Source organism: Cottoperca gobio, chromosome 24 (assembly GCF_900634415.1).
Source record: "Cottoperca gobio chromosome 24, fCotGob3.1, whole genome shotgun sequence".
NCBI lineage: Eukaryota > Metazoa > Chordata > Actinopteri > Perciformes > Bovichtidae > Cottoperca > Cottoperca gobio.
The window spans coordinates 21,576,115-21,603,501 of NC_041378.1; the positions used below are offsets into that span (position 1 = coordinate 21,576,115).

Here is a 27,387-nt window from a genome sequence, read left to right on the forward strand (position 1 = left end):
GGCAACAGAGGGAGGAGAACTGAAATGCAGACAAACCATGGGGGAGCAGGAGAACTCACCTGGTGGTGTTAAAAACAACACCACTATTAGAGGGTTTGTGGTAAGCACTGACTCCCTGTGATCTGACAGTCCAGCACTCTCTCCATCCTTCACCCACTGATAGGATGTTTTGCCCTTTGTGTAAGGGTTAATAATTAGGCTTTTACCTAAACAATTTACCCAAAAACATCACATCTGTTCAAAGCTAACAGTATAGGAATAAATAGGAATAAAACTGATCTTATGTTCAGGGAATTACCAAATTGTTTATGTCTAATTGTCTATTGTCTATTCTCCCTGAAATCATATTGTTGTGTGGAGAGCGACACAATGTAAACATAGAGCACCACAAATCTGCAGCCAGAGTCAGATGGTGTGTTTCTTTGGTTTAGTACAATAATGATATAAATATATAATACAAATTATTGGTTAGCAAGCCAATACTGTTTTGGTTGTACTTTTGAATATTATGTCTGAATTTGTCACATCATATATGGATTGATGTTAGTGTAAGTGTCTGCTTTGTAATGCATTTTAATAATAAAACCACTGCGCTAACAAAACCCCTTTTGCCAAACGCAAAGTTATAAAAGAAGCTGTGTCACACAGGATCCTAATCGATCAGACTGATGTCTGTCGAGGTGTGTGTGTGTGGTTATTCTGTAGCAGCCTGGTGTCATTGGCTGACTTAATGAAGGTAAACACAGTGGATGGCTGTGCGTAATGGCAATGCACTCTGACGCAGCATTTCTCAAATCAGAGGCCTCAGATTTATCAACATATCTGTCCCGCTGCCTTCAGATGGCTGCTGGGATTTAATAAACTGAAGGTGAAGCTTCTCATACAGTATAAAGTAGCTGTGAACAACACATAGTGAAATAATCATTCATATTCTCAGTCTATTCTCAGTGCATTCTTCAAAACCATTTTCCTCCTCCAGTTTGCACCGGTCCTACCACACAGTTAGTAAGAAGACATTGCTCATTAAAATTAAATGTTCCTTCTTATGATTGTAAAAACAACAGAAGCAGCAGCAAATCAACACAATGATATCAGCACAATTGTAAATGGGCAGTGGCTTAAAACTTTATCAATTATGGTTGAATTTAAATGTCTGGACTTCTATGGACTATATTAACAACAAACGCTGCACATACTATAAGTTGCATACATTTGTATTGTCAATAACAGTAAGAACTGCTCAGAAAATACTTTGAAATTGTCTACAGGGTCAAGAACTAGCTTTTATGTCCATGTATACAAGTGACGTTTGAAGTCCATACTACACATTTTATCGTCGTTGCAGACTTGGCATGACTTACGAGTGCTTGAAGTACATAATACGGAAGTTTGTGAGGGTTCAGTCTGTAAGACCAAAGTGTGGACATCTGAATTGTTATATGTCCATGTCTCTGCAGAAGGCAGATGACCTCACCCAGTGGCTGTTCTTTTGCCCCGTGGGTGAAAAGGGTAAGAGATATTTATTTAAACTGACCACAAAGACACTTCCAATAAATCAGCAACTACTGACCAGACCACTGACTTTAAAGACATTAGGCCAATTGAATCTGAGAGACAGTTTAACAGCTCCCTCTCCTTCCATCAAGAGCTCAAGCAATTTAATCCATGTTTTGCAGCTTTTGTAATTCCGCCTCCACTCAAACACCCCAAGATACTTGTAATTACTGACAATAATTGAGTTTGTGTCGATGTGAAACACAGCTTGGGCTGGACGGGACTGGGAAGAAAGTGCATTTGTTGTGCTCGTTTGGCAGAATGACAGTGATCCAAAGCTGCAAAGACAACAAGCGCTGCACGTATTTAAATGTTTGGTGAAATTAAATTAAATGTGACACAATGAGAGGAAAGGGGAGTGGACCCCACAGCCTCATCCGGGGTGGTTGTAATTAACTTGTGTGTCACAGAAACACAATTAATACACAACAGTCTTTATGACAGCTGTGCTAACGTCGCAGTGCCACGTTTCCATCAGTCAGGAGGGCTCATTGTTTCACCTATTTGCCTCTGATTGGAAAAGAATATCGTTGAACATTCTCCAATGGCAGACTGTGTACCCCAAGTGTTATTTGCATGCGCTAGAGTAATATTTGTCAGCCAGAAAGAGCTTATAGGAGAATTGGTGTATATTGCTTCAATTTTAATTTACTAAAGCAACAGAAGTTTGGAGATTAGGTAGTATCTGATCAAATGATTGCTGGTTTGGTTCACCATGATCACAATCTGGAAAGTGACAGAATTTTCCCTTATAACAAGACAATAAGCCTCCAACTGCTCTGGTGAAAACTGCAAAATAGAGAAATTATAAAACAATGGCTACATCAGGCAGCTCTCTGGTGTAATAGTGTACTAGAAAGTGAATGTGACGGGTAAAAAAGCAGAACTTTGTGCTCAGCAGACCTGGCTCATGTAAATACAGGTGAACCATCATAGCAGCGTTGGGCCGCTGTATCTGGCCTTGTCATTGTTTACACTTACATTTGTTGTTTTAGAGGCTCCACTCCACTGCAACACCGACATCTCTTGGATTGCTGCCTAGCCTGCAAGCGTTGAGAGTTGCAGTGTACGGGGAGTGCAGTGCAGCTGAGTCTGCGGGGAGCGCAGGGAGGGCCTTAGGTTGAAGCTTTGGCTGACCATCGTGCCGGTCCTGTTGTCCTCTAGAGTTGGCCAGCTGCGTAAATGAGCGCCAGAGCAAGATGCCAACAGCCAGGCCAAATCACACAACCAACGTAATGTCCTTTCACAGGTTGAGGTCAGGCTTTGTTTCTTTTTTCTATGTTACAGAGTGATATTGTCCTCGGGTACCATCTTCTTGTCCTGGGCCAGCTGGAGGAGAGACCCAGCATCGGGGATGCTTGAACTCTTTTTGAATGACGAATACAGACTACCTTTGGCATTGAGAGTTAGTTCCTCTTACGCAGAATTAGAACACACATGCTAGTTAGCCGTTGGATGTAGTCTTTGGCGGTGTGTTTAAATACGACTTTTTGGTTAAGATGCAGGCAATGGGAGGCGACGCAACAATCGACTTTGTTGCCGCTAGTTCTCTGATGTCTGCTTGGTGCGTCTGGGCCTATTGCGAGACTAGAGGCAAATCATGAGGGAAACTTGAAAGTAAGTTTCCTCTAGGAATGGATTTCATGGTCTGGCTTCATCCTACATTTGTGACCTTTTTTGCCTATGCGTTCCTACACATGTTGTACTTTACATCCTTCAACATAAGTTGTTGATGTTGTTATTGTAGTTTTGGTGTCAGGGCCACCAAACCCTGAAACAGTCTCCTTACTTTCCTTAAATGTCTACTAAAAACAAAATAATTCCTGTGCCCTGCTTGTTTTTAATTCATTTCAATAATTTTGGAGGTCTTTATGGATTGAACCACTTTGTATTTTCTTGTTGTACTATGTTATTGTTTTCATTTTAATTGTCATTTATTAGGATCCACATTAGGTGTAGCTGAATGTTAGCAACTATACAGTTGAACTGCATGTGTATATTGATGTAATAATATAAAACAAGCTAATTTTAACATGTTTTTTGCGTTATATCTATTTAATATATTTCAGTGAAATAAATTATTTAATTTATCATCTGATAATTATGACATGCTGAAAATACCACAAATCATAGTGTTATTTAAGTTACAATACTGAGCAATACTTTAGGATTAATGTACTTTTATTAAATTATTTCTCTTTATTTTATCTATGTACGTTATTTATTACTCTGAATAGGTTGCTATAGGTAACAGCATGTTATTTCCTATATTTTCACATATATCTCTGCAAGCACTTCCTCAACTGGCAAACCTTTGGAATCCTTAAGGGCCAAAAAGTCTTTGGGCTTGTCATATTTAGTCCATTTCCCATGGGTCCTGATATTTTTACCATGTGCTTCCTCTGTGAAAGGTATTAATCCTCATTAGGCTGTAGTGAGGCTCTCATTGACTGCTCGGAGGCGTGAAACACAGAGATGTGAAACACAGCCCAGTTCTGTCCAGGGAGAGTCGCCACCCCGAGGAGACGAGATGGGAACTGTTTCTGCTGATAATTTGTGATCTGTTGTGCTGTGCTCTTTTCTGTTCAAATGGGGAATTGCTCTACCTATTCATTATCAATGCTACATGTTGCATAATTTAGACATCATATACAGTATATGCGGAGAAGGGAGCCTGACATCAAAGCCTCCCTCTTGCTGCATCCCAATGCCTCCCTTCACTTGGTTATTCACACGAAAGGTGACAAAATAAGTTGTGTAAAGAATACAAACAGAAGGCTTGAGAAAAAAGCTCAAACCCCTCCTACTTTCTCACCTCACCAATCACTGCAAGAAAAACAAAAAGTTAAAGAAATGTTTGTACATAGTAATCAATTCTAACTGCGTAAAGATGTGAGGGGAGATAATTATTTGGTTGTTAGCAATTACTTTGAAACATAATGAGGCTCTTTATCCCAAACTTCACCAAAATCACTCACCCTAACCATAACCAAATGAATTAATCAAAAATACAGATGTCTGTAAGAGTCAGAGGGCCCCGTCTCCAGCCTGCACAAGCAGCGCTTCAACAGTTTGGTATACAGGACTGTCTCAGAAAATTAGAATATTGTGATAAAGTTCTTTATTTTCTGTAATGCAATTAAAAAAACAAAAATGTCATGCATTCTGGATTCATTACAAATCAACTGAAATATTGCAAGCCTTTTATTATTTTAATATTGCTGATTATGGCTTACAGCTTAAAAAAACTCAAAAATCCTATCTCAAAAAATTAGAATAGTTCCTCAGACCAAGTAAAAAAAAAGATTTATAACAGCAAAACAAAATCAAACATTTGAAAATGTCCATTAATGCACTCAGTACTTGGTTGGGAATCCTTTTGCACGGATTACTGCATCAATGCGGCGTGGCATGGAGGCAATCAGCCTGTGGCATTGCTGAGGTGTTATGGATGCCCAGGATGCTTCAATAGCGGCCTTTAGCTCATTAGCATTGTTGGGTCTGGTGTCTTTCAGCTTCTTCTTCACAATACCCCACATATTCTCTATGGGGTTCAGGTCAGGGGAATTGGCAGGCCAATCGAGGACAGTAATGCCATGGTCAGTACACCAGTTACTGGTGGTTTTGGCACTGTGGGCAGGTGCCAGATCATGCTGGAAAATGAATTCCTCATCTCCATAGAGCTTTTCAGCAGACGGAAGCATGTAGTGCTCTAAAATCTCTTGGTACACAGCTGCATTTACTCTGGGCTTGATGAAACACAGTGGACCAACACCAGCAGCTGACATGGCTCCCCAAACCATCGCTGACTGTGGGAACTTCACACTGGATTTCAAGCAACTTGGATTTTGCTCCTCTCCAGCCTTTCTCCAGACTCTGGCGCCTTGACTTCCAAATGAAATACAAAACTTGCTTTCGTCTGAAAAGAGGACTTTGGACCACTCTGCAACTGTCCAGTGCTTCTTTTCCATAGCCCAAATCAGACGCTTCTTCCGTTGTCTTGAGTTCAGAAGTGGCTTGACCATGGGAATACGGCTATTGTAGCCCATTTCCCGGACACGTCTGTGAACAGTGGCTTTTGATACCTGGACTCCAGCTTCAGTCCACTGTCTTTGAAGCTCCCCCAAATTCTGGAAGCGACTCTTCTTCACAATGCTGTTAAGGCTGCGGTCATCTCTCTTGGTTGTGCAGCGTTTCCTGCCACATTTCCCCCTTCCAACAGACTTTTTGTGGATGTGCTTTGAAACTGCACTCTGTGAACAGCTTGCTCTTTGAGAAATTTCTTTTTGTGTCTTACCCTCCTGATGGAGGGTGTCAATGATGGTCCTCAGGACAGCAGTCAGATCAGCAGTCTTCCCCATACTTGTGATTTAGTTTACTGAACCAAGCTGAGTGTTTTTCAAGGCTCAGGAAACCCTTGCAGGTGTTTCGAGTTAATTAGACGATTCAAGTGATTCGTTGAACACCCTACTAGTATACTTTTTCATGATATTCTAATATTTAGAGATAGGATATTTGAGTTTTCTTAAGCTGTATGCCATAATCAGCAATATTAAAATAATAAAAGGCTTGCAATATTTCAGTTGATTTGTAATGAATCCAGAATGTATGACTTTTTTGTTTTTTTAATTGCATTACAGAAAATAAAGAACTTTATCACAATATTCTAATTTTCTGAGACAGTCCTGTATATACATGTGGCCCACTTTAAAACTGTTTAACCACCTTTGTGTTCATTTAATTCATTAAACTGAAAAGTCAATTTCATAGATTTCCCAGGCCTAATATCATCCCTATTAATGTAGATGACAATCACATAATTTAACCCTTTTCATATATTGTGAAGAGATGTTAAATGCCAGCAGCACCCAGGTGGAACTATTGACACAGGAGCAGTTGCACCCCGGGTTGTCTCAGGGGGGAACCTCCGCCCACTACTCAGGTGCGATCTGGATGACGAACGGAATGTCTTCATCACTGCTGCACTCCATCTGCATTTTACAGGTTAGTAGTTGGTGAAAATGATCAATGTCAACTTCTTTAAGCCGAGCTTTATTTGGGCGAGTGTTATACATATATTTTGATATCTTTTTAAGCAGTTCTGTCGAACTATAGAAACTCTTTGATCTTCCGCCACTGTCGGCCAGTTCAGACGTCTCTGTCGCCACACCGCAATTTTGGGTGTTTTCTTTACCTGAGTATAGTCTTGCAGGCAGGCGAGTCGCCGAACTGTGGGGACATTTTTTAATTACCTGAGTTTAGTCTTACAGGCAGGTTGCCAGGTTTTAGGTTTATTTACTTTACACAGTATTTGTATTTTGTCTCACATGTGTATAAATAGCTAAAGGAAATGGGTATATTGTTCAGTGCTGAACACCCAACCGTTAGATGTTACAGAGCTGCACTGGTTAGTGTAAAATGTTAATAATGTAATGTGTGTAGTTTAAAGGTGTATATTTACTGTGATGTGTTTAAATGTAGCCTTATGGGTTTATATTGAAAATGTTTTCTTTTTCTTTTTGAGTGATAGCTGTGTCCACATTAAGTGTGCAAATCGTGAAGAATTGCAGATGAGCCATTTTCTTGAAATACAGTTTAATATTGCTGAACTTGCACTCTGATAATATAGAAGCCCTGAATCACTCCTATACAGGTGATCATGTGTAGAATGTTGCTGAAAGTTGAACACTCTTATGTATGCCAGAAATGTGAGAGCTATACCTGTGAATGTATTCTGGGAGATATTATGAAAATTAGGTTTATGGATGTTTTGCACTTAAGCCACAGTGATGGACTGAAATAGAAACGGACACTCAGAGAAAGGTTATGTGCATTTTTTTTGTCAATTTGATTAAGATGCAATTTGGATGACAAACTGCTCCGTGTCTTCATTGCTGCTGCACTTTATTTGTATTTTACGGAATTCTCTATTGTTGCTGTGGTACTAACTTTGGGACCCTTAACATATGTGAGCTTTAAATTTGCAGACCGTTTGGAGGTTCATTCAAAAATAGGCAGCAAATATGTATTTTGGGGGGAAATGGGCCTTCACCTCAGACGGGTTTGTTATAACTTGTTGTTCTGTTGTTTAGGAGGGAGATGTTTGATTACAGCAGCTCATTCATTCCGTGTGTCATTGCCTCCTATCCAACTTTCTTTTTTGCCACAGTTACATTTTAAGTTTTATTATTGAAATGCATGCAATGCAATTGTTGTTGTTTCACATGTTTAAGATTGTGACCATTTATGACGTGATAATTAAAATTATTATCATTGGTTTGGTTTGTTATACAAATTAATGATCACCTTTTTTTATTAATATCTATCAATTATCATAGTTCAAATTTAGTAACAACCCACATCTCTCTCAAAATAAACAAATAGAAAATATATATTTTTAATTGCAATATGAATGCCATCAAAGACCACCCTGCCCATACTCATCATTGTGTTATGAAGCAAAACAGAATATGGAGATTTTTATAAATGAAAGGTGATATCAGGCTATAATGAGTTAGAGGTGATGAGTAATACATAACTGCCACTGTCCAATTTCCCAAACAAGGTTATATGGAAGCATTATGTGAGAAGTGATGGCTGGGCTTTATTTCAAGCCAGCCTATGACTGATATGCATGGCTTACTTTTGTAATTGTCTTGGTGCATTGGACCCAAAGACGGACATAGTAATCTTTCCAGCCTAGTAATGTAGTATGTGTTAAAATGGCTTCAGATGTGAATTATCACTTTGCTCCCTGGCACAGGGACTCTAGAGATGAACATCACAATCACCTCCCCTCTGATGCATTACAGAAGACACTAAATGGTGCAGACTAATCTTACATTTCCAGTATGTAGGGTAGCAGGTAGCATGGCGCCCTGCTGGCGAACCGACCGTTCTGTAAGTAGAAGGTCGTTCTGTCCCATCTGGGAAATGGGCGCAGGTACATGTGTCTCAGAGGAACCTGTGAACGAATAAATTCCTCATTATATACTGCTGTAATGGCATTGAAAGTCCTCTAAAGTCCAGAATGGGTGTCATCGCTAATACAGTTGTTCTAGTGTTTAATGTTAGCTATACAGGGGCACCTTTATCACACTTCAGGTTTCAATTTGCTTCAAAAGATCTTTGTTGTAACATCCAACAAAGTTGAAGGCACAAGTTTCTATGTGTTTTTAAGTTTCACATTCAAAGGAGGGGTCAAATGCCGAATTTCCACTGCATGGTACAGCTCGGCTTGAATTCACTCGACTAGACTCACTTTTGGTACCAGGTATTTCTTTCTGTTTCGTATTCTACTGCAGATAGTACCCTCTTAATGTAGGCAAGATACTTAGCTGATTGTCATAGTAACACTGTATGAAAATGCTGTGACATAATCGTCAACGCTACACAAACACAGCGTGTCATCTTGTTGGGTCCTTTCATCAGCAACCAGGCAGAGGAACGTCTGCACTTTGTCGATTTACAACAGTGCGGCGAGTTTTTCAAATCAGGGCTGAGTGAATAAAAAAATTGCAGTTGCTATTGATGGTAGCTTGTTTATTTAGAATTGGCTGGTCTGTGCAGAGTGTCGCAAGTGATGATTCTAGTGACAATTCTGACCAATCATTGGTCAGGGTCCTTACCTGCTGCACCTCAGTACTTCTGCAGGGTTTTAACTCCACCTCTTAGACCTCAACCGAGGTGGTACCAAAAAATGTACCAGGTACTCTCCACAACTTTTGCCAATGGAAAACCAAAAAAGAAGGGTCCCGAGCCATGCCATACAGTGCAGGGTAAATGCAGCAATAGTCACCTGGCTGCATCCCCACTGTCTCCTCAATCACTTTCCAAAACTCTTTTGTGTCTTTTGCATTTCTTTTCAGCGTTGACATAATTAATTGTGCAAATGGGGATAATGGCACACACTTTCAGACAGTCTCTCCTTGAAAGCTTTCATGATGTTGCACTCAGTTCTTCATATGAAAAGTATTTGCGATAAATAAATAAAACTCCTTGAGAGAAATTAAAACCTTGCTTCCAAAGACCTGGCCAATCAGGAGGGGAGGGGACATGACACCTGCAAACACCCATGGTCATTTTTGGGAAACCGTGTGCGACATCCAAAGTTGTAAATATAAATACAGCAGCTCAAATATATTGCCAAGAGCGTATGAGTCTTTTAAAGTTGAATTCATGTTTCTGGACATGATGAAGGCAACAATCACCATGTTTTCTGTGGGTTGCAGGGAACAATTTTAATTGTGCGACACAATGATCCATACATTACCCAACTGCAGTTAGTGATTTGAATACAATTCGATTAAATTCAATTTCTCACGATCTAGAAAATAAATAGTTGCCTCTTTCATCTTCATATTGGCACATGATCTTGGTAATAATCCACAAATGAAATGAGGTTATTAAAATAACAGTCTTTTTTTTCCGGGAACACCATGATCAAATGTAACCCTAACAACCTCTATCCCATCATGTTGATCATCATGGATACATCTTCCTGTGTTGTAATTAAAATTAACAGGTGATGCTTTGACCAGTCTCATTAAAGCATTATAATTTCTGTATCAAATGACAACGTGAAAACAATGATAATTTTAAAGGGGTTTCTGTGTATTAACTGACGGAGATGTATCGGCTGAATTTTCAGCTCCCTTCCTCTTTACAGAGCTTTAAAGTGAGTTTCAGCTCATCGTCTAGCTGACTGGTCCACAACTTTGCTGATTTGGTTCACTCTCACTTCTCTCATTGAGTTGTTTTCAGACGTCAGCTCTAAAAACCTACTGCTAGCAGATAAAGAGTCTGATATTTTCCTCAGGAGTTGGTAGAAATTATAAACAGAACTAAAAGAAAAGTGAATTATCCACTTACATTCATCTGATGGCCAGAAACATGAGTAAATGAATAACATTGTTCCATAACTGGTGGATGTGAAAATAAACAACAAACGTTTGTAAATACTTTCACCATATCAACTTAAAGATATGCCAATGTTTTTGGATGAAGACATGATGGTTTTGGTTTGTACATGTTAACTAACGATGAATTATCCATACAAGCCAAAGTGAGTCATGGAGTCCCGCAAGGTTCTGTACTCAGACCTATTCTTTTCACCTTTTATATATGCTTCATTTAGGCAATAGTTTTAAGAAACACTTAACATAAACTTTCCATGTTATTCAGAAGATACCCTATTATATCTATTGGTCAAGCCAGATGAAACCAATCAATTAGCTAAACTTAAAGCATGCCTTAAGGACAATAAAACAGGGATAACCTGCAATTTTCTGATGTTAAACACATACAAAACTGAAGTTATTGTCCTCAACCCCAAACAACTCCGAAATGCATTATCTAAATATATAGTTACCCTGGATGGCATTACCCTTGCGTCCAGCACCACTGTAAGGAATCTCTGCGTTATCTTTGATCAGCATCTGTCCTTTAACTCTCACATAAAACAAATCTCAAGGACTGCCTTCTTTCATCTACATAAGATTGAAAAAATCAGGCACATCCTGTCTCAAAACGATGCAGAAACCCTAGTCCATGCATTTGTCACTTCTAGGATAGATTATTGTAATTCTTCATTATCAGGCTGTCGTAAAAAATCCCTTATGGCTCTCCAGTTAATCCAGAATGCTGCAGTACGTGTATTGACAAAAACTGGGAAACAAGATCATATTCCTCTCATTTTAGCTGCTCTGTACTGGCTTTGAGTAAAATCCAGAATATAATTAAAAATCCTTCTCCTGACCTACAAAGCCCTTAATGGTCAGGCTCCATCTTATCTTAAAGAGCTCATAGTACCTTATAATCCCACTTGAGCATTGCGCTCACAGTAGTAAGGGTTCCTTTTGGTTCCTAGAGTCTCTAAAAGGGGAACCAGAGCCTTCAGCTATCAAGCGCCTCTCCTGTGGAACCAGTTCCCAGTTTGTGTTCAGGAGGCAGACACCCTCTCCACATTTAGGACTAGGCCTAGGAATTTCCTATTTGATAAAGCTTATAGTTAGGGCTGGCTCAGGCTTGCCTTAAACCAAGGCCCTAGTCAAGCTGCTATGGGCTTAGACTGCCCGAGACTGCTGGATAATAAGTCGTGGCTGCGCTGTTGCAGTTGTCCCTCTTGACACCCAAGTTATTATTTTTGGTGGCGCCTGAAAGCTGTTTGACATCCTCCCAAATCAATCTTTTTCATATATGTTCATTATGGATTTTCTATGTTGTAATTTTATAATGTTGTTTATTTTGTACACACAACATCTTCTACACGTATGTCCGTCCTCTGAGAGGGATTCCTTCTCAGTTACTCTCCCTGAGGTTTTCTCCATTGTTTTCCTAATTGATTGTGGAGTTTCTCCACTGTAAGGACAGACACTGGCGTATGCTTTACAGACTGTATCCCCCTGAGGCAAATTTGTAATTTGCAATATTGGGATATTAAAGTGATCCTTAATTTTTCATGGAAATGTGTGTCAGTCTTTTTAATAAAAACTATGTAGAATAATGAATCATAACAGAGTAGTCTGATGTGCACATCACAAACACAGAGTTTTCTGTGGTTATTTTTGCAACAGTCTGGTGCTTGTTGTGAAATGATTTAACCATCTGCCGTGTGTAATTGATAGTGCACATCATCACTCTAATTAGAGTTTACAGATGGAACAGTTACCTATAGGCTACCTACTAACTGTTGTGAATTACAGAGCTGTTCAGAATCCCTCATTATTCTTTATATCTCTATGGCTGCTGACCCTGTCTTTGACATCTCTTTGAGATACAGTGGCCTCCAAATGAACATGTCAGGCAGGACGTTTTATTGGTGCATCTTTTTCAGGCCGATTTATTTCTGAATTTGTAATAGCTGGTTATTGGTTTCATGGATTAGCATTGAACAGAAGCTAATAGGATTTAGCACAATGCTTCCAGTTTTAGCTCCGTTGAATGTCAGGGACCGTTTTCGGGGATGTGACCATAATTCCTTAATGCAGTAATACTTTTATTCACTGGTCAGTCCTGGTGTGCTGCAATTGTTTTGCAATCTGGAATCTCCTTTTTATTTGAGTTAATACTGTGTACGGCCATTTTGTTGATGACTTTTCTTTTTGGATGAACAGTGAGCCTCCCTCTCTTATTACAGAGAGAGGTTGGGATTAGAACTACAGTAATGAACAACACTCAGCCAAACTCATTAGTGCAGTCACACACTGTTATTGTCCCACGTTGTGTTTCATGCACTCATTAAAAGAAGAGGCGTTCAGGGACAGCAAGGGATGGTGAAAATATGATTTATCAAAAACATAATGTAGGTGATTTTTTAAATTGTAATAACTAATGACAAATGTATGGACTAGCAAACTGTAAGCGCAACAAAGTAATACATAGGTGATATTCCATAGACCTTACATCAGGCATTAGAAGAGTACCCAACCCAGCATCACTTGTATAATATGGATGGATATGAATGGAAAATATGGAAGCAGCAGAAATATACTTTTTATTCCACACATTTTTCTTCATTGTTAAAACCTGGTGCCCACATTACCCACAATGCAACTCAACCTCTGACAGAGATTTGAGTATGTATGGTGTATTTGTACGTACAGTGCATTTCTTTGTCATGTACATGTTGTAAAATTGGAGAATGTGTATCTTTGATTGCTTGTTTTATTTCTTATTAGAAAAGGACAAAATAAGGATATAAAAGGAAATATGTTGTATTTCCTTACTTACTTACTAGATAAATATGTAGTGAAATGATAATAAAATAATATAAACTATTAATAAGTGTAAATAGTGTAAATAATATATTCTGGAAAATACATAAAAATAAATAGTTTTTTTTAAATAACATTTAAATTTAAAAACCAAAAGTTATGTATAAACCAGTTTATATTTACAGTATCTAGTAAATTAGTAGTACTGAAGTACATTACGCATGCTTCTTTTTATCGCCTACAAACGTGTATAGTATTGTACAGACAATACATTCCCATTAATTAAACCATTATTTAGTGTAAAGGTATTTGGCTATTGATAACATGATCAGACAAATGTAAGAGTTCTTGGGTTGATATAATCTGGTGTTACCTTTTAATTATTAAGAAAATACATATAAATAGAATAACGTATTGCAAACAAACAAAAACAATAGAATAAATAATAATAATAATAATAATAATAATAATAATAACATATATCTGAATCATATCCTGGCGATGGAGCATTAAAAAACCCAGCCTTTTCTAAATTTGTATTTTAATTGTTTTGTTCTAATACTTTAAAATAAAAATTCAAAAAAATAATTGCCGGCCTTTGCGACTGCTAAACCTGTTCAAATAAGACACAAAGAAAGTGTGTAATACTCCCTGCTGCTGTGCTGTTTGCTCAGATCTAAATGAGGTAATATGCAGAAATTTAGAGCAAAATATCCTATGTCACTTTCTATTCAAATGAGCCTTATTGCAAAAACAGTCCAATTCACAAAGAGTTGAAGAGTTGGTGGTGGAAGCGCATTTATAAGAGGGGTCTGCTCAAACTCAACACAACATTTTGGGACACAGAGATAGGATGCAAGTACAGTTGTGTCATCAAAAAAAGGCTCTGCTAAATATAATTTTTGTAAATACATGATAAAAAAGGTGCCTCGTGCGTAAATGTGCAATGCAGCTCTCTTAATGGAGACACAATTAATGTTTCTGCTGTGGTGGGATCGCGTAAGTATTGAATGAACTCAAAATATTCTGCAAATCTGTCAAAAAGTTTCCTTATTAACGAAGTTTTATTTCACCCTCCCGTGTTAAATGAGCCCCAGTGTTTCCCCTAGGTTAACTGCTTTGGAGGAGTGCTCACCGTCGAAGGGGGGGGGGATTGCGTGGTTTCTATTTAGTTCGCCCTTCCCTTCATCTGCTCTGTAGGTGTGTGCGCATGTGTGTGTGTCAGCTGCGAAGCCCCGCCCTTCGCAAAACAGAGCGAGGGAGAGAATGTGAATGCGTAAAGTAGACATTACAAACTGAAACATGCACATAAATTATATCAATAGCATAAGCGTTTAGTTTATTTAATAAAAGAAAACGTTATGTCCACGTTCGCACTGTAATATCATTAGCATAATATCTATTGTGAAATGGACCTTGAGACGAGGCAGATAGCTGTAAATGATGCACATTTCATGGAGCTATGTGCAGCTGCAATCCATTCTTTGTGAATTTGCCCCCGAGTGTATGATTTCATTGTGATCTTTGGATTTCCTGCCTGATCTTTCACACACTGACAATTAGTGAGAATTATAGAGCCCCGGTCTAATTAGGTTGTCAGAAAGCATGTATTTAAATTAAGCAGGATTGGTCGTTTGGCGAATGACGGCTGCAGTGTGATTTTCCAGTGGTTTGACACGGTGTGTGCAGCGGACACTGGCTCTGCCTCAGCTCTGTGTCTGATGAAATGACATGTTCATGCGCTTTAGACATTGATGGTTTACTGCCCACCCTCTGCCCCCACACACTGGGCTCTTGCTTAATGGGGTACTTTAGAAAAAGACAATATGTATTAAAATATATGTTCTCTCATTACTATAATTAGTTATTTTACTGCCATTTCAATTTTACAATCACATTAATTTACCATAGTTCTAAATTAAAAGTGTGTTCTCTTAGATCCAGCAAATGTGGCCCACTGATGTTGTGGTTCATGTTTCCCGTTGCTCTGATGTGTGTTTGGTGTTGAGAGGGAAAAGGGAGAGATTGGGACCACATTCTTTATACAGTATGAACATCTATGAATTGTGAATGTAAAACCTCTATACATTTATCTGTTTCAGACATGACTCCAGTGTTTAGACTATTATCTGTATTGCAGTTACTGAATTATCCATGCAAATTTCAATGTCTACAATTAATGTTTGTGCAAGCCATTCTAATGTTTTGTATTAGCACCCTTAACGTTAACATGCAGTGCTCACTTTTGTTTCCCTTTCAGGAAATAGCTGGGTTTTAAAGCTGCACTAATCCATGTTTGCATTTTTAAAATGAGTAGTAATGGACCCACAAAAAACCTGACTCTTCTGTTCTGCTCAGTTCTACAGAGCTTTGTAGCGTCTTTCAGCTTTAACCTCAACTTTACTGTTTTGGTTGAGTCTCATGGTTCTCACCAACCTGGTTTCCAGCAGCTACAGGCAGCTCTTTTCAACAAGAAAGCATTGATAAACCCACTGTACGCTACCTGTCCAGCACCAAACGGCACACATACTGTAGTTAGGAAATATATGTTGAACAAAGCAGAGCATGTAGCAGCTAAAGAGCCACTTTACTCGGGAGTTGGCAGAGAACAGAGGTAAAGTTAGACTTACGAGAGCTGGACTAACATTCATCAAGTGGACAAAAACATGATTCCAAATGAATGCTAATCTTGCTCTGTGTCTAATGGCTGTGTAAATAGGCAACTGTTTAGGCAACAATATATGGTGATACTATGTCAATGTTGTGTTTACAGCTTGTTATACTGCCCCCGGGTGGCCAACAAATCAATTCGGATTATGAATAGTTTTTATGGCAGAAAAAAGAAAATGTCATTCTCTAGCTTTCATAGCTCCCTTTTTAAAAACACTCATGCGTTTCATTTATTTCCCTTATACCTACAGTAATTATCAGTACACAAATGTATTTGTGTAAGAGAATACTTGTGTAATTGAACAACATCATATTGATTCTCTATGAATCTGTTTAATTTACTGTGCAGGTGATATGATGCAATTAAATGCCAATTTGTGCAGATAAAAAAAAGAGTCCATCCTTCATTTGTATTTCTTGGAACATCGTACTTCCTTCAGCTCCGAACATGAGAGAGCCATATCTACTTTGTGTGTTTGAAATCATTTCAGGGACATTGCTGTTTGGTTTCTCTCATCACTTCCCACTCGTCTGGCCGAGTCCTCCGGGGTAAAAACTGGCAGCAAGAGCCCATTCTAGATTCTGTTTGTGCATTAAAATTGACAAGTGAATCAGAAGTGTGTTACATATGATTATTCATTTCACAATGTGAGGGCAAAAAAAAGAATCACTGGATCAAACTTTCTTAAATAAAGCAGAGTGTCGGGCAAAGGTGCAGTAGTGAACCTCCTGCTTACCGATGGACTGTTTTAAGACCTAACTTGTAATGAAACGATGCTCCATGCACTCCACCCTGCTGACTTGTCTAATAGCCCACAGATCAGTTAGAAATGACCATAATGGTGTTATTCTCCAGCCGGGCCCAGACTGTTAATTAAAGGAACACCACAGTTTACAATTTGGGTTTTATTTCAGTTACCAGGGTCACCGCTTCTATTGGTTGTCATAATAATGTACTCGCCAAAATAATTTCGGAAATCTCAGATTGCGGATGAAATGCTAAAAAAAAGGTCAAACTATAGGCAATAATCAGAAGCAGGCAGACCCCCAGGTTGCACTCTGAATCTCGTTGTACTTTTTGTATAATGACAATAAAAGGCTTTAACTTGAACTAAACTTATTTTGACCGCCATCGTTGGGCACTTTTTTCATGTGCGCGCACAATGAAACCTATTGGTTTTTGTAGAGATAATCATTTTTGCTGCTCTTTGAACGTATTTCTGAGCGGCTTGGGATGCTCGAAAACTCACATAGGTTGGTACAGACATCAGGACCGGCGCAAATTGCAAAGTTCTGCAATGACTAAGTTTGGGTGTGGCCAACGAGCTTTCTAGCGCCCCCTAACACACACCATGGTTGATGTTCATGAGATTTGTTAGGATCGTAGGCCTCGTTTAGGAGACTATATATATATATATATATATATAAATATAAATATAAAATAAATAAAGAACACATTTTTGATGCATTAACTTTAACTGGTAGTTTTATGATTCGATGTTGCGATTGGGCATCATTATGGCACACAGGCTGTGTAGCACCGCTAGCTACTTCTACCCACTTTGGCCCCTCGGAATTCTCCAAAACTCACGAACAATTTTGGTTGGAGTAATGCGACGACTAATGTGACTAAATTGCGAAGGAATAGTTAATACCTCAAACGATGACGTCATAGTTCAAAGGACAACACAACATTTTAGACGATTTACATGTGTCAAACTTTTCTAAACTCCTCCATATATTCGCTTCAGGTTTGGTCAGTTTGACTGGACATGTGGGATAATAAATTGCGAAGCTTTCGAAAAGTTGTGTCGTTCCTCGCCATGAAACAGGAAGCTGTTGTAACGTCACTGTTCTTTGCCCGATCTGCTCCACATTTCACATACCACAGCGCCACCTACTGACAAAAGGAAATATTCACTATTATTATTATGTAACTACTCCTAAAAAGTTGATTAGATCCACCGCAAACTTGGTCACTGAAGTCTAAAGACATGCACCGCGATGTGGCGTTCTTCACCATGAACCAGGAAGTTGTTGTAACATCACTGTACATTGTCCGATCTGCTCATAGCTGCTTGATTAGAATCCAGGCCTGATGACATCTATACAGAAATATTGGGCCAAAGTCATAGCGCCGCTTACTGGAAGCAGGAAATATATAGTGCCATCTACTCCACAGAGTACAGTATAGTGTTCTCCTTCACACAGTGTCCAGTGGTCGTAACAAGACCGCGGCTAGCAAACACGGGGGGGTTGTATTGTTCATGAGATCTGTTGATAATAGGAAAAAACTGCAGCCTTATCCTTGAAATTAATTCTGACAAAAAACACATTTCAGTAAGCTCATCATACCGTCCTTCATGTGAGGAGCACACAGTCAGTGTAGGTGAGCCATATTTGGCACATTAGAAATGCATGCAATTTGATATTGGCTCTTATCCACATAAGCCATTAGGATTTGATCCCATGCTGTTTTACCTGTCATGATGGAATGTCTCAAAATGATTTACTAACGACTCTCATTGATAAGAGAACTTTTCAAATGTACTACTAATAAATACAATCTCTAATGTCGTGCAAAGGACAACCTTTAAATGGTGAGCAATACTATGATGGTAGTCAAGCCCATGAATACATGGATTGTTATCGTGAGAGGTGAAACAGTGTGTCGTGTGCCAACAATGTTACGGTTGCAGCTGAATGAGACTGCACAGTGGGTGAGATGGTGCAAGTGGTTTTATAGGTTTCTCTACTATTCCTTGAGGGATTTTGAATACTGATGCAGCACCAGCTGAGACGGTAGTTAGTGTTAGTTCTGCATTGTAACCAAAGTGCAATGATCCACGGATTTTTCCCCTAATGCTGACTCCAAACGTCTTCCCTCTGGAGGGACTGTGGACGCTGTGGAGCCCTTGCAGATTGGTACATAAAGTGACATTTCTATTGGCTCAAACACGTTGTTTTATATCCCAGCCCAAGTGTGGAAACCAGTAGTTGCGTTAGACTTTCTCATTGTCTCATTATTACCCGCTTTTTATTTTTATGATAAAAAGGCATATTTATAATGGAGAACAGAGACACTGACTGTGCGTCACTTTTCATGTCAACACACACGAAGCAGATGTCAGTGATGGCATCTAAAAACACTGCAAACATTGTGCCTAAACAGGCAAATATGAATAATGCCATTTTATAGAAGTAGTCCGTGTGTCTTTGCTTCGAAGAGACGACATATTGATCTGAAGGCTAACCCGCAGCGCTCTGCTGCCACACCGCTTCCACCGCAGACTGAAGGAAGTCAGAGCAGTCAGGAAACATTTCTCCCAAGGAAGTGATCAGAAGTTAGAAAGACTCTTTGAATGTGAGATTTACTTTAAAAAGCTCTTTATCGAGAGGAATGCGATTGACGGAGAGATCGAGTAGTGGCTGATGGTATGCCGCCCGTGTTCCACCGTCATACATGTTATTTATTATTCACCGTACTTTGAAGGCGTACCTGTTGCTATCATTGTGGCATTAGCCGTTATGAACACCAGCATACCACTCTGATCCACGGGCATTTTGTGTTTGTTTTATACCAGATATCAGCTGTATCAGTATACATATGTTGTCATATCGGACTATCTGAAGATGGATCATAGTGAGATCATTTCTATCATCTATCATTTCTGTGGGTAGAAAACGGCTCATGCCACAATGATGGCAAGTACTCATTCAAAGTATTTATGGTGAATAATTACGTAATATGCCATACGTATGCCTGGTTAATGTTCGGCAACGTGGAATTTGACTTACTGTTCCTGCAGCATGCGCTCCTCCTGCACCAGCAGCACCGCTGCTCCTCACGGAGAGGAGACGCGCTATGAACTACTTAAAGTTACCAGAGAGCCCCGACAGTCAATGTTTAATCCGTCAAAATGACGGGCAGACTTCAGATCTTTCCATCATTCTTTAAAACAATCTCAATGACGGAGAATATTGGGTTAACACAACTCTTCCAGCAGACACAGCGCAACATGATCAGTCATTTAGTTTGTGTTATATTGTGTATATTGTGTTGTGTGTCCACCTGATGAATGGAAGTGCAATATTCCTTCTCTTGAGAACTTTGGTCTCCCCCACTCCTGAGAAAAGGAACTGACTCTTGCTGCACTTTGTGGTCCCACATTGAACTACTTATTTTAGTACATGGGAATATAAATGTAATTCTTTTTTTTTTTTGATAGAAAATAAGAAAATTGCTCACGGGGAGAACATCGCATTAATTGAGCTGAATTGGCTAAACATAACAGCTCCTCTAAATCACATGGGGGAAACCATGTAAACCAATTAAAACCATGTCCAGTAGTGATGAATCGCTGGCCTTGGCAAAACTACCAATTTTTTGAAAATTAGAAAATAAAAATCAGAAATACTATAATGATGCATCAACTCAATGTTAACAACACTTTCATTTGTTATCTCACAAACAAACATCTACATTTATTTCAAATATGGATCACTTTATCTATACCATTGTTTTGACTGAACTTTTGACATGTATTTCATCCATATTACACCTAGTATGCTATGCTTACATCATGCCTGGCAGATTGCAGCACTTCCCTGTAGTGCACTTTGATGGAGTTTTGCACTCTGGAGAATCGTCAACATGAGATCAGGGTGAACTACATGTGCTCCTGTAGTACTGTAGCAGATGTAAAGATCAAAAGGCCACTAGTCTCTGAGATCCTGGAGAGGAAGTCAACATGTCAGTTTGATTTTCTATGAACATGTCTCTTTTACTGCTCTAAGTACTCTACTGTATATCCTGTAAGTGGAATCACATCTGAGCCCGGCATGGCTGCAGACACGCAGTCAAATATACTTGACGGCCTGTTTCCAGGTGTGTCACTGATGGAGTATATGTCTTGAAACTGTTGGCACTTGGCAGATGAATTTGAATTGTGTTTTTTGCATTTTAATGTTATGCTTGCCATGGTATGCTAGAGTGAGAAGTTTAGAATACAAGAAAAAAAGCAACGCTCACAAGGTGATCTTGTATGATATTGTATCAATAAAAAGTGTTTTCTATTTTGTTTATTGTTAGATGCATTTGTCAACATCATAATTATGGATTGTGTTTTTAAGAATGCGTCTACATGTCATAGTTTTGATATAATGATTTAGTATTATAAATACATTAAGCATTCCAGCAGATATTGTTTTCTCCTTCACTGCTTTATTATTCTGAAGTCCTTAATGAATTATTATTTTCCAAAGAGACAGTGTTCATGCTTCTTGTCTTGCTGCTGCTGAAGTTACTGTAGTTCCTTTAGATCTTCAGCACCTGTTCGGACAGTCAAAAAGGGACTGAAAACAATGGCTGCCAAAAATGTTAATTGTGCAGGCTGAGCTGTAGATAAATATGATTCTCATTTAATTTTTCTGGAACTCTACAACCAAACTTTGTTTACTACTGTAGTAAAGAACAACGTAGTGAAGTCATCGCCATGCTGACTTTTACATATCAAATATAAAATGTGTCCTTTGGAATGACCAAGTGGTCATTGGAATCAAATTAGTATATAACAATATAGTGTGTGTGTGTGTGTGTGTGTGTGTGTGTGTATATATATACATACATTTGTGTTTCACATTTCATTTGGGATTGTATTCCAGGTTGATAAAATATGTGAATTTGCTAAATCCAAGGTCTCTTATAAAATCTAATAAAAACATAATAAATGATAAAGCTGCAAACTGCCTGGTGAAAGAAGCACCACTCACTTTGCTCGTCCAGGGTGGACGCTGTGCTTTTGTAGTTCAATAATACCAACATATTGAGTTTTCTCTACAGAAACAATCTCGTTGTGTCTGTTAATCATTTCAGCGTATCAATCTACGTACTGTCTCATCTCATCCTCTAGAATGTGGATCAAGTAGCTCTTAAAAACAAGTTCAAAAGGCTACAACTTTAATTTTATTGTGCCAGACACATACATGTATTTAATATGTAATTCATATGTTCATATGCTGATCATCTAACTTTCAGATTGTACCTCTGAGTTGGGACCATTAATTAAACTGCCACTCAGAACTGTACTGTTCCTGCCTGCTCAAATCAATCCTTTTATTTATTTTTAAATAACCGTAATTATACGTTTCAAGGAGAGTGTTTATCTATGTAGAAATGTAACCTGAGGGTGGCACTAGTGGAAAGGTCAAAGAACCACAAACATCATTATGAGTCATCGTCATGAATACCCATGACAATCTATGTAGTAGCTTTTCAGACATCTCACTGAGGAGTGAGAAGCAAATGGCCGTCGGCGAGCAGTTCAACAATGTCTTTGGAAAAATGATTACTTTTTTTACGAGTTAACCTGTAACCATCCACAGCCTTCATCACGGCAGCACTGTGGAGTATCTACTTTTGGTAATATACATTTGAAGGGTACATACATTCACTGCATGGGCAGTGTATGTATCTGTGCACAAGGGCAGAGGCCTTCACTAATAGCTTTACTTATTTGATACTTTTCTATTTGTCATCCAATACTGCGTTTTTTCATTTGCTGCTTGTCAGTGTCATCTGAGATGGGGCCGGTAGGTCTTCAGCAGCTGTAGCACAGGCTCGCCTGAGGAGGCGCTGACAGATCTTTCTGGAGACAGTATATCTGTACCGCTGACCCACTCCAGCACAGCTACTGTATGTGCTGCCAGCTCGGCTGAGGTGTCGACGGAGGCGCTCATCCAAACATCTTTACATAACTGGGGCTTGTTCCAAAAGACCCAGCGGGTTCCTCCTGGCGATGACAAACAAAGGCTCAAAACAATCATTGGCAAATGTAGCTAACAAAACAAATGTGACTGAATAAAAGCTCTTCCAAGAGCACTTAACCTCCTTCATCCAACATATTTAGTTTTTAGTTTTTGTGAAGGTTAATAATGAGGAATACTTCACTACAACTCTTAGTTTGGTTAAGAAGTTGAAGCTCAGTCTGCTGTCCTTGCTCAGGTTGTCTGGTCATGCTTTTTGCATTTGTGACTGCCAAATGCTGATTGTGACCGAAACAATTGAAGCGTGGCCAGCCTTTCTGCCTGACAGCCTCTATACAGTACTCGTCCCGTTGACTGTGGGATGGACAGCTTTTTCTTTTCACATTTCAACTGCAAATCCAGGAGCTCAGACAAGTTATCTGCACAGTGACTTTGGCAACTGTCACGTTAATGTTCCACCACATATGCATTCCACCATTATTAGCATTCTCCTTCTCTTCTTGTTAATCATTCATTTCAATATTACAAGAACACTGTGTGTCTGGCTGGGCACATTTTGTTTTCAAACGTGTGCTTTCTTACTTCCATTGTAATGGATATCATTCATTGGTGTCAACTGATGAAAATGCATCATTTTAAAATATGCTTCTGGCTTAGTAACTCGTTGCTAAGGAGCTGAGTGACAGGACCATCATTGCAGAGAAAAAGATCATATTGTACCCATATCAACTCTCTTGGACTTTCTTAACATATACCTTCATTTTCAGATTTCTTCGATTTGTAAAGATTTTTTTCAAAACTTTTAGCATTTTTCAGGTCACTGATTTGTTTCCCGACCGGGAACATTTCTGTTTTGGTGGTCTCACACCTCTCCTCAACCTAGACTCCAGCAGCAGCAGTCAGCTGTTTCAGTCTGATAAAGCCACTGTACACTTCCTGCCCAGCAGTGAAGAGCAGAGATATAAAGAACCAGAGCTAAAAGAGTGAATATTGAACATTTGTTTGGTAGTTAGATACATGACTCCAAATGAATGCTGAGCGTGCTTCATGTGTAATATTGGTCTGGTCTTTGGGCATTTTGACCCGGGAAAAAAAATGGTATAAAGATGATTTTTACACCCCATAAGCCAAATGTGCCATAGAACAACATATCCAAAATCTGCAAAAATCCCCTTTGGGGAAAATGTTTTATGAGTGTTTGAATATTTTTGAACATTTTTGCATGTTTTTGTATGGAAAAGGTAAAAACGTAAGGATTTTATGGCTTTTGACGGTTTATTCACCTTCATTGTAGAAAATGCAAAGTCTAAGTTGCTGAAAATTGTTACTTTACTATGAACTATAATGGTCATTACCGCATTACCTCTGGTATAAGCACAATCCCCCCACCCCTACCCCCCGGCAATGGTAGAGTCCTCTCAAAATTGTATAAGTGTGCAATGGGCATGTATGTAAGTTTACTTTTAATTAACTATTGAAACACGATTTCTTCATTAGTGTCAACATTGTCTTCATCGTTAAGGGTAACCTCCTCGTCATTTTGACAACAGACTCCACAGGCTGTTACACATTTCAGTCCATGTTTACGACAATATCAACTGTTATTGCCACATGGATTTCTGGCAGAAAGTTTACATTTACATCTGACAAACTTCAGTAAGGTCTCTGGTGCTGCATCCAAGTCTGTCAGGACTGGTGCTAGTATGGTATCAGCAAGTTTCCAACCCCATTGCATCGGATCCAGGTCATTGCTCGTGAGCTTGTATGTTCTGGTTCCAGTGGTGCATCAAGAGGACAAGTACATCCGTGTCATCTGCTACTACATTTACTTCCCTTCCTTGTCTTGTAAATTGAAGGGCACATTCCACTATCATTGTGTCAGCATCTCCAGTACTGCTGTGCACGATCTGACCATCAGCTTCCAAGCATCAACTCAGCAACGCAATGAACTGACTTTTGTTCTTTTCATTGGAGAGAAAGGTTTGCTGGTCACCGTGAGCCTTTGTAGATTCACTAAGCTGAATATCTGCACATGTTTTTCTAACTCTTCGCTGGTGCTCGTGATCTTTGATTGACGGACCCTGTTCGTAGCCATCAAACACGATGCAACAGTCGCCATACCTTGCACGCACATAGTTGGCATATTGTATCGTTATGTCTTTGTATGTCACCTTCTTCTGCCATTTCACTCAATAAATAAGGGCCCCGCCATCAAGAACATGCATAGCTTGCACCTTTTCCGCACACGGTTGCACACCATTTCCTAGGGATTTAGCTAGTTGTGCCTTTATAGTTTTACGCATTAAATTGTCCTTGAATAGTGAAGTTGGCATTGTTGTAAGCTCATAGCCAAAGTATGGAGCCATGTCTTCCTCTCTCTGTACAATAGCTAGCAGGCGATAAAACAGATGATTTGGGTGGATATAAACTTTCTGTTTTTCAACCTGGATTCCTGGATACAGATGATCTAAAGATCGAACTTGATCACTTCTTTAAATAGATGCTTTGACGACGCTCACATTGTCAAGCTTCTTCTGGATGTGTGCCCCAACCTCCTCGGTCTTGTCGCAGTTTACGCCATCACCATCAGATGCCGTTAAACCAGAAGATAAGGACCGTAGTCTTGGCTCATTCAAATCAAATGGCTCGTGTTGGTTGAACCATTCTTGAATGTTGTGCAGGTCAGCGAAATCCCAGTTGCTCCTGGAAGTCCCGAGTTCCATGTGTTGTTCACTGGTTTTATGTTTTACCTTTGTCATGGATGTCATAGCATCATGGACCCCAGCACACTTGTTATTATGGTCGAAAGATCTTGTCGAAATTTCCGGGAAATTCTACATAAATTGTGCTCGAACGTGGATGACGCTCCGAACGGGACGCCCTTTTTTTATATGCATCGTAACCAGGCCTTTGTACCTAAAACACAGGCAGCCCATTGTAGTTCTGTTGACAAAAACTAGCGATACCTACATTACGCTTAATGAGTATTCAATGATTATTTTAAATGAGTAGCAAAGTAATTTAGATCCGCTCAGAGACGGAACATCTTTCATTAACAGTACGCTTATATTGATGAACATTTCTAATGCCATTTGTTTGTTTTTTAAATACATATAATAGAAATTCCCCAAAGGGGATTTTTGTGGATTTTGGATATGTTGTTCTACTCAGAATTCTGCTTCGTTTGACACCAAAACCAGCTTTAATACCAAGTTTTTCCGGGTAAGCACCTAAATTTACTCTTCAAGGACCAGACTCCGTATATATATATATATATATATCTATATATAATATATATATTATATACATATATTATAACATATATATATATATATATATTATATATATCTCCTATCTATATATATATCTATATCTATCTCTCTCTCTATATCTCTCTATCTATATCTCTCTCTCTCTCTATCTATTATATATACTCTTATATATATATTGTTTCTCTTCTATCTATCTATTATCTGTATCTATCTCTATATGTTATGTTGTCTTCTTATCTCTCTCTATTACCTCTCTCTCTAACTTCTATCTCTATTGTCTCTCTATCTCTTAATCATATTACTGTATATTTCATCTGTATACTATATACATATGTACTATGTATATATATATATATCTATATAGTACTACATCTATGTATAATTACTCTCTCTCCCTCTTATCTACACATACATACCCTCCCCCTCTCATTCATCTCTCTCCCCTCCCTCATATACCTATATCACCCCTCTCTATGCTCACACCTATCTCTCCTCTCCTCTATCATCTCTATACCATCTCTCATCACTCTATACTTACTCTCTCTCTATCTACTCTACTATCTAGTGTTCTATATCTATATCTTCTCTCTTCTACTCTGTGTGGTCCTCATCTCTCTACTGTGTCTCTCTGTCTCTGGTCTGATCGTGTCCTCTTCTCTCGCCTGTCTCTGTTCGTCCTGTCTGTCTGTGTCTCTCTCTCTCTCTCTCTCTTTTGTCTGTGTGTCTCCTCCCTCTTCTCTCTCCTCCTCTCTCCTCTCTCTCTGTGTCGTGTGTGTGTGGTCTCTCTTCTCTCTCTCTCTTCTGTGTCTCTCATTCTGCTCTAGTCTCTCTTCTCTCTCGCTCCTCCTTCTCTCCTCTCTCCTGTCCTCTCCTCTCTGGTCTCTCTCTCTCTCTCGGTCTGTCTGTCTTCTGTCTATACTGTTCTCTCTTCTTCTCTCTGGTGTGTGTCTCGGTCGCTCTGTCTGTTTGCTCTATCTGTTGGTGTGCTCTCGTCCTGTCTTCTGCTTCTCCTGCTCTCTCTCCCTCTCTCTCCTCTCTCTCTCTCTTATCTCCTCTCTCTCTCTCTGCTCTGCTCCCCCTCCTCCCTCCCTACCCCCTCCCTCCCCCCCCCTTCCCCTCCCTCCCTCTGTTCTCTCTCTGTCCTCTCTCTCTCTCTGTGTCTCTCTCACTCCCTCCTCCTGTCTCTCTCACTCCCTCTGTCTCTCTCTCTCCTCTCTCTCTCTCTCTTCTCTCTCTCTCTCTCTTCTCTCTCTATCTCTCTCTCTCTCTCTCTTGTTCTCTCTCTCTGCTCCTCTCTTCTGTCTCTCTCTTCTCTCTGTTGTCCTCTGTGTCTGTCTGTCTGTGTGTCTCTCTGTCTGTCTGTCTCTCTCTATCTCCTCTCTCTCTCTCTCTCTCTCTCTCTCATCTCCACA

The 27,387-nt window shown here is 39.3% G+C and overlaps 1 protein-coding gene across 1 annotated transcript in view; it reads left to right on the forward strand.

The window, feature by feature from the left end:
* Nucleotides 1-6,402: 6,402 nt before the first annotated feature.
* The window catches only part of LOC115003977 (BCL-6 corepressor-like protein 1), a 141,997-nt gene continuing 121,012 nt past the window's right edge, over nucleotides 6,403-27,387 (forward strand). The window contains exon 1 of the mRNA XM_029425918.1: nucleotides 6,403-6,558. Within this exon, the coding sequence (XP_029281778.1) occupies nucleotides 6,403-6,558 (156 nt within the window). The remainder of the gene's footprint in view (nucleotides 6,559-27,387) is intronic.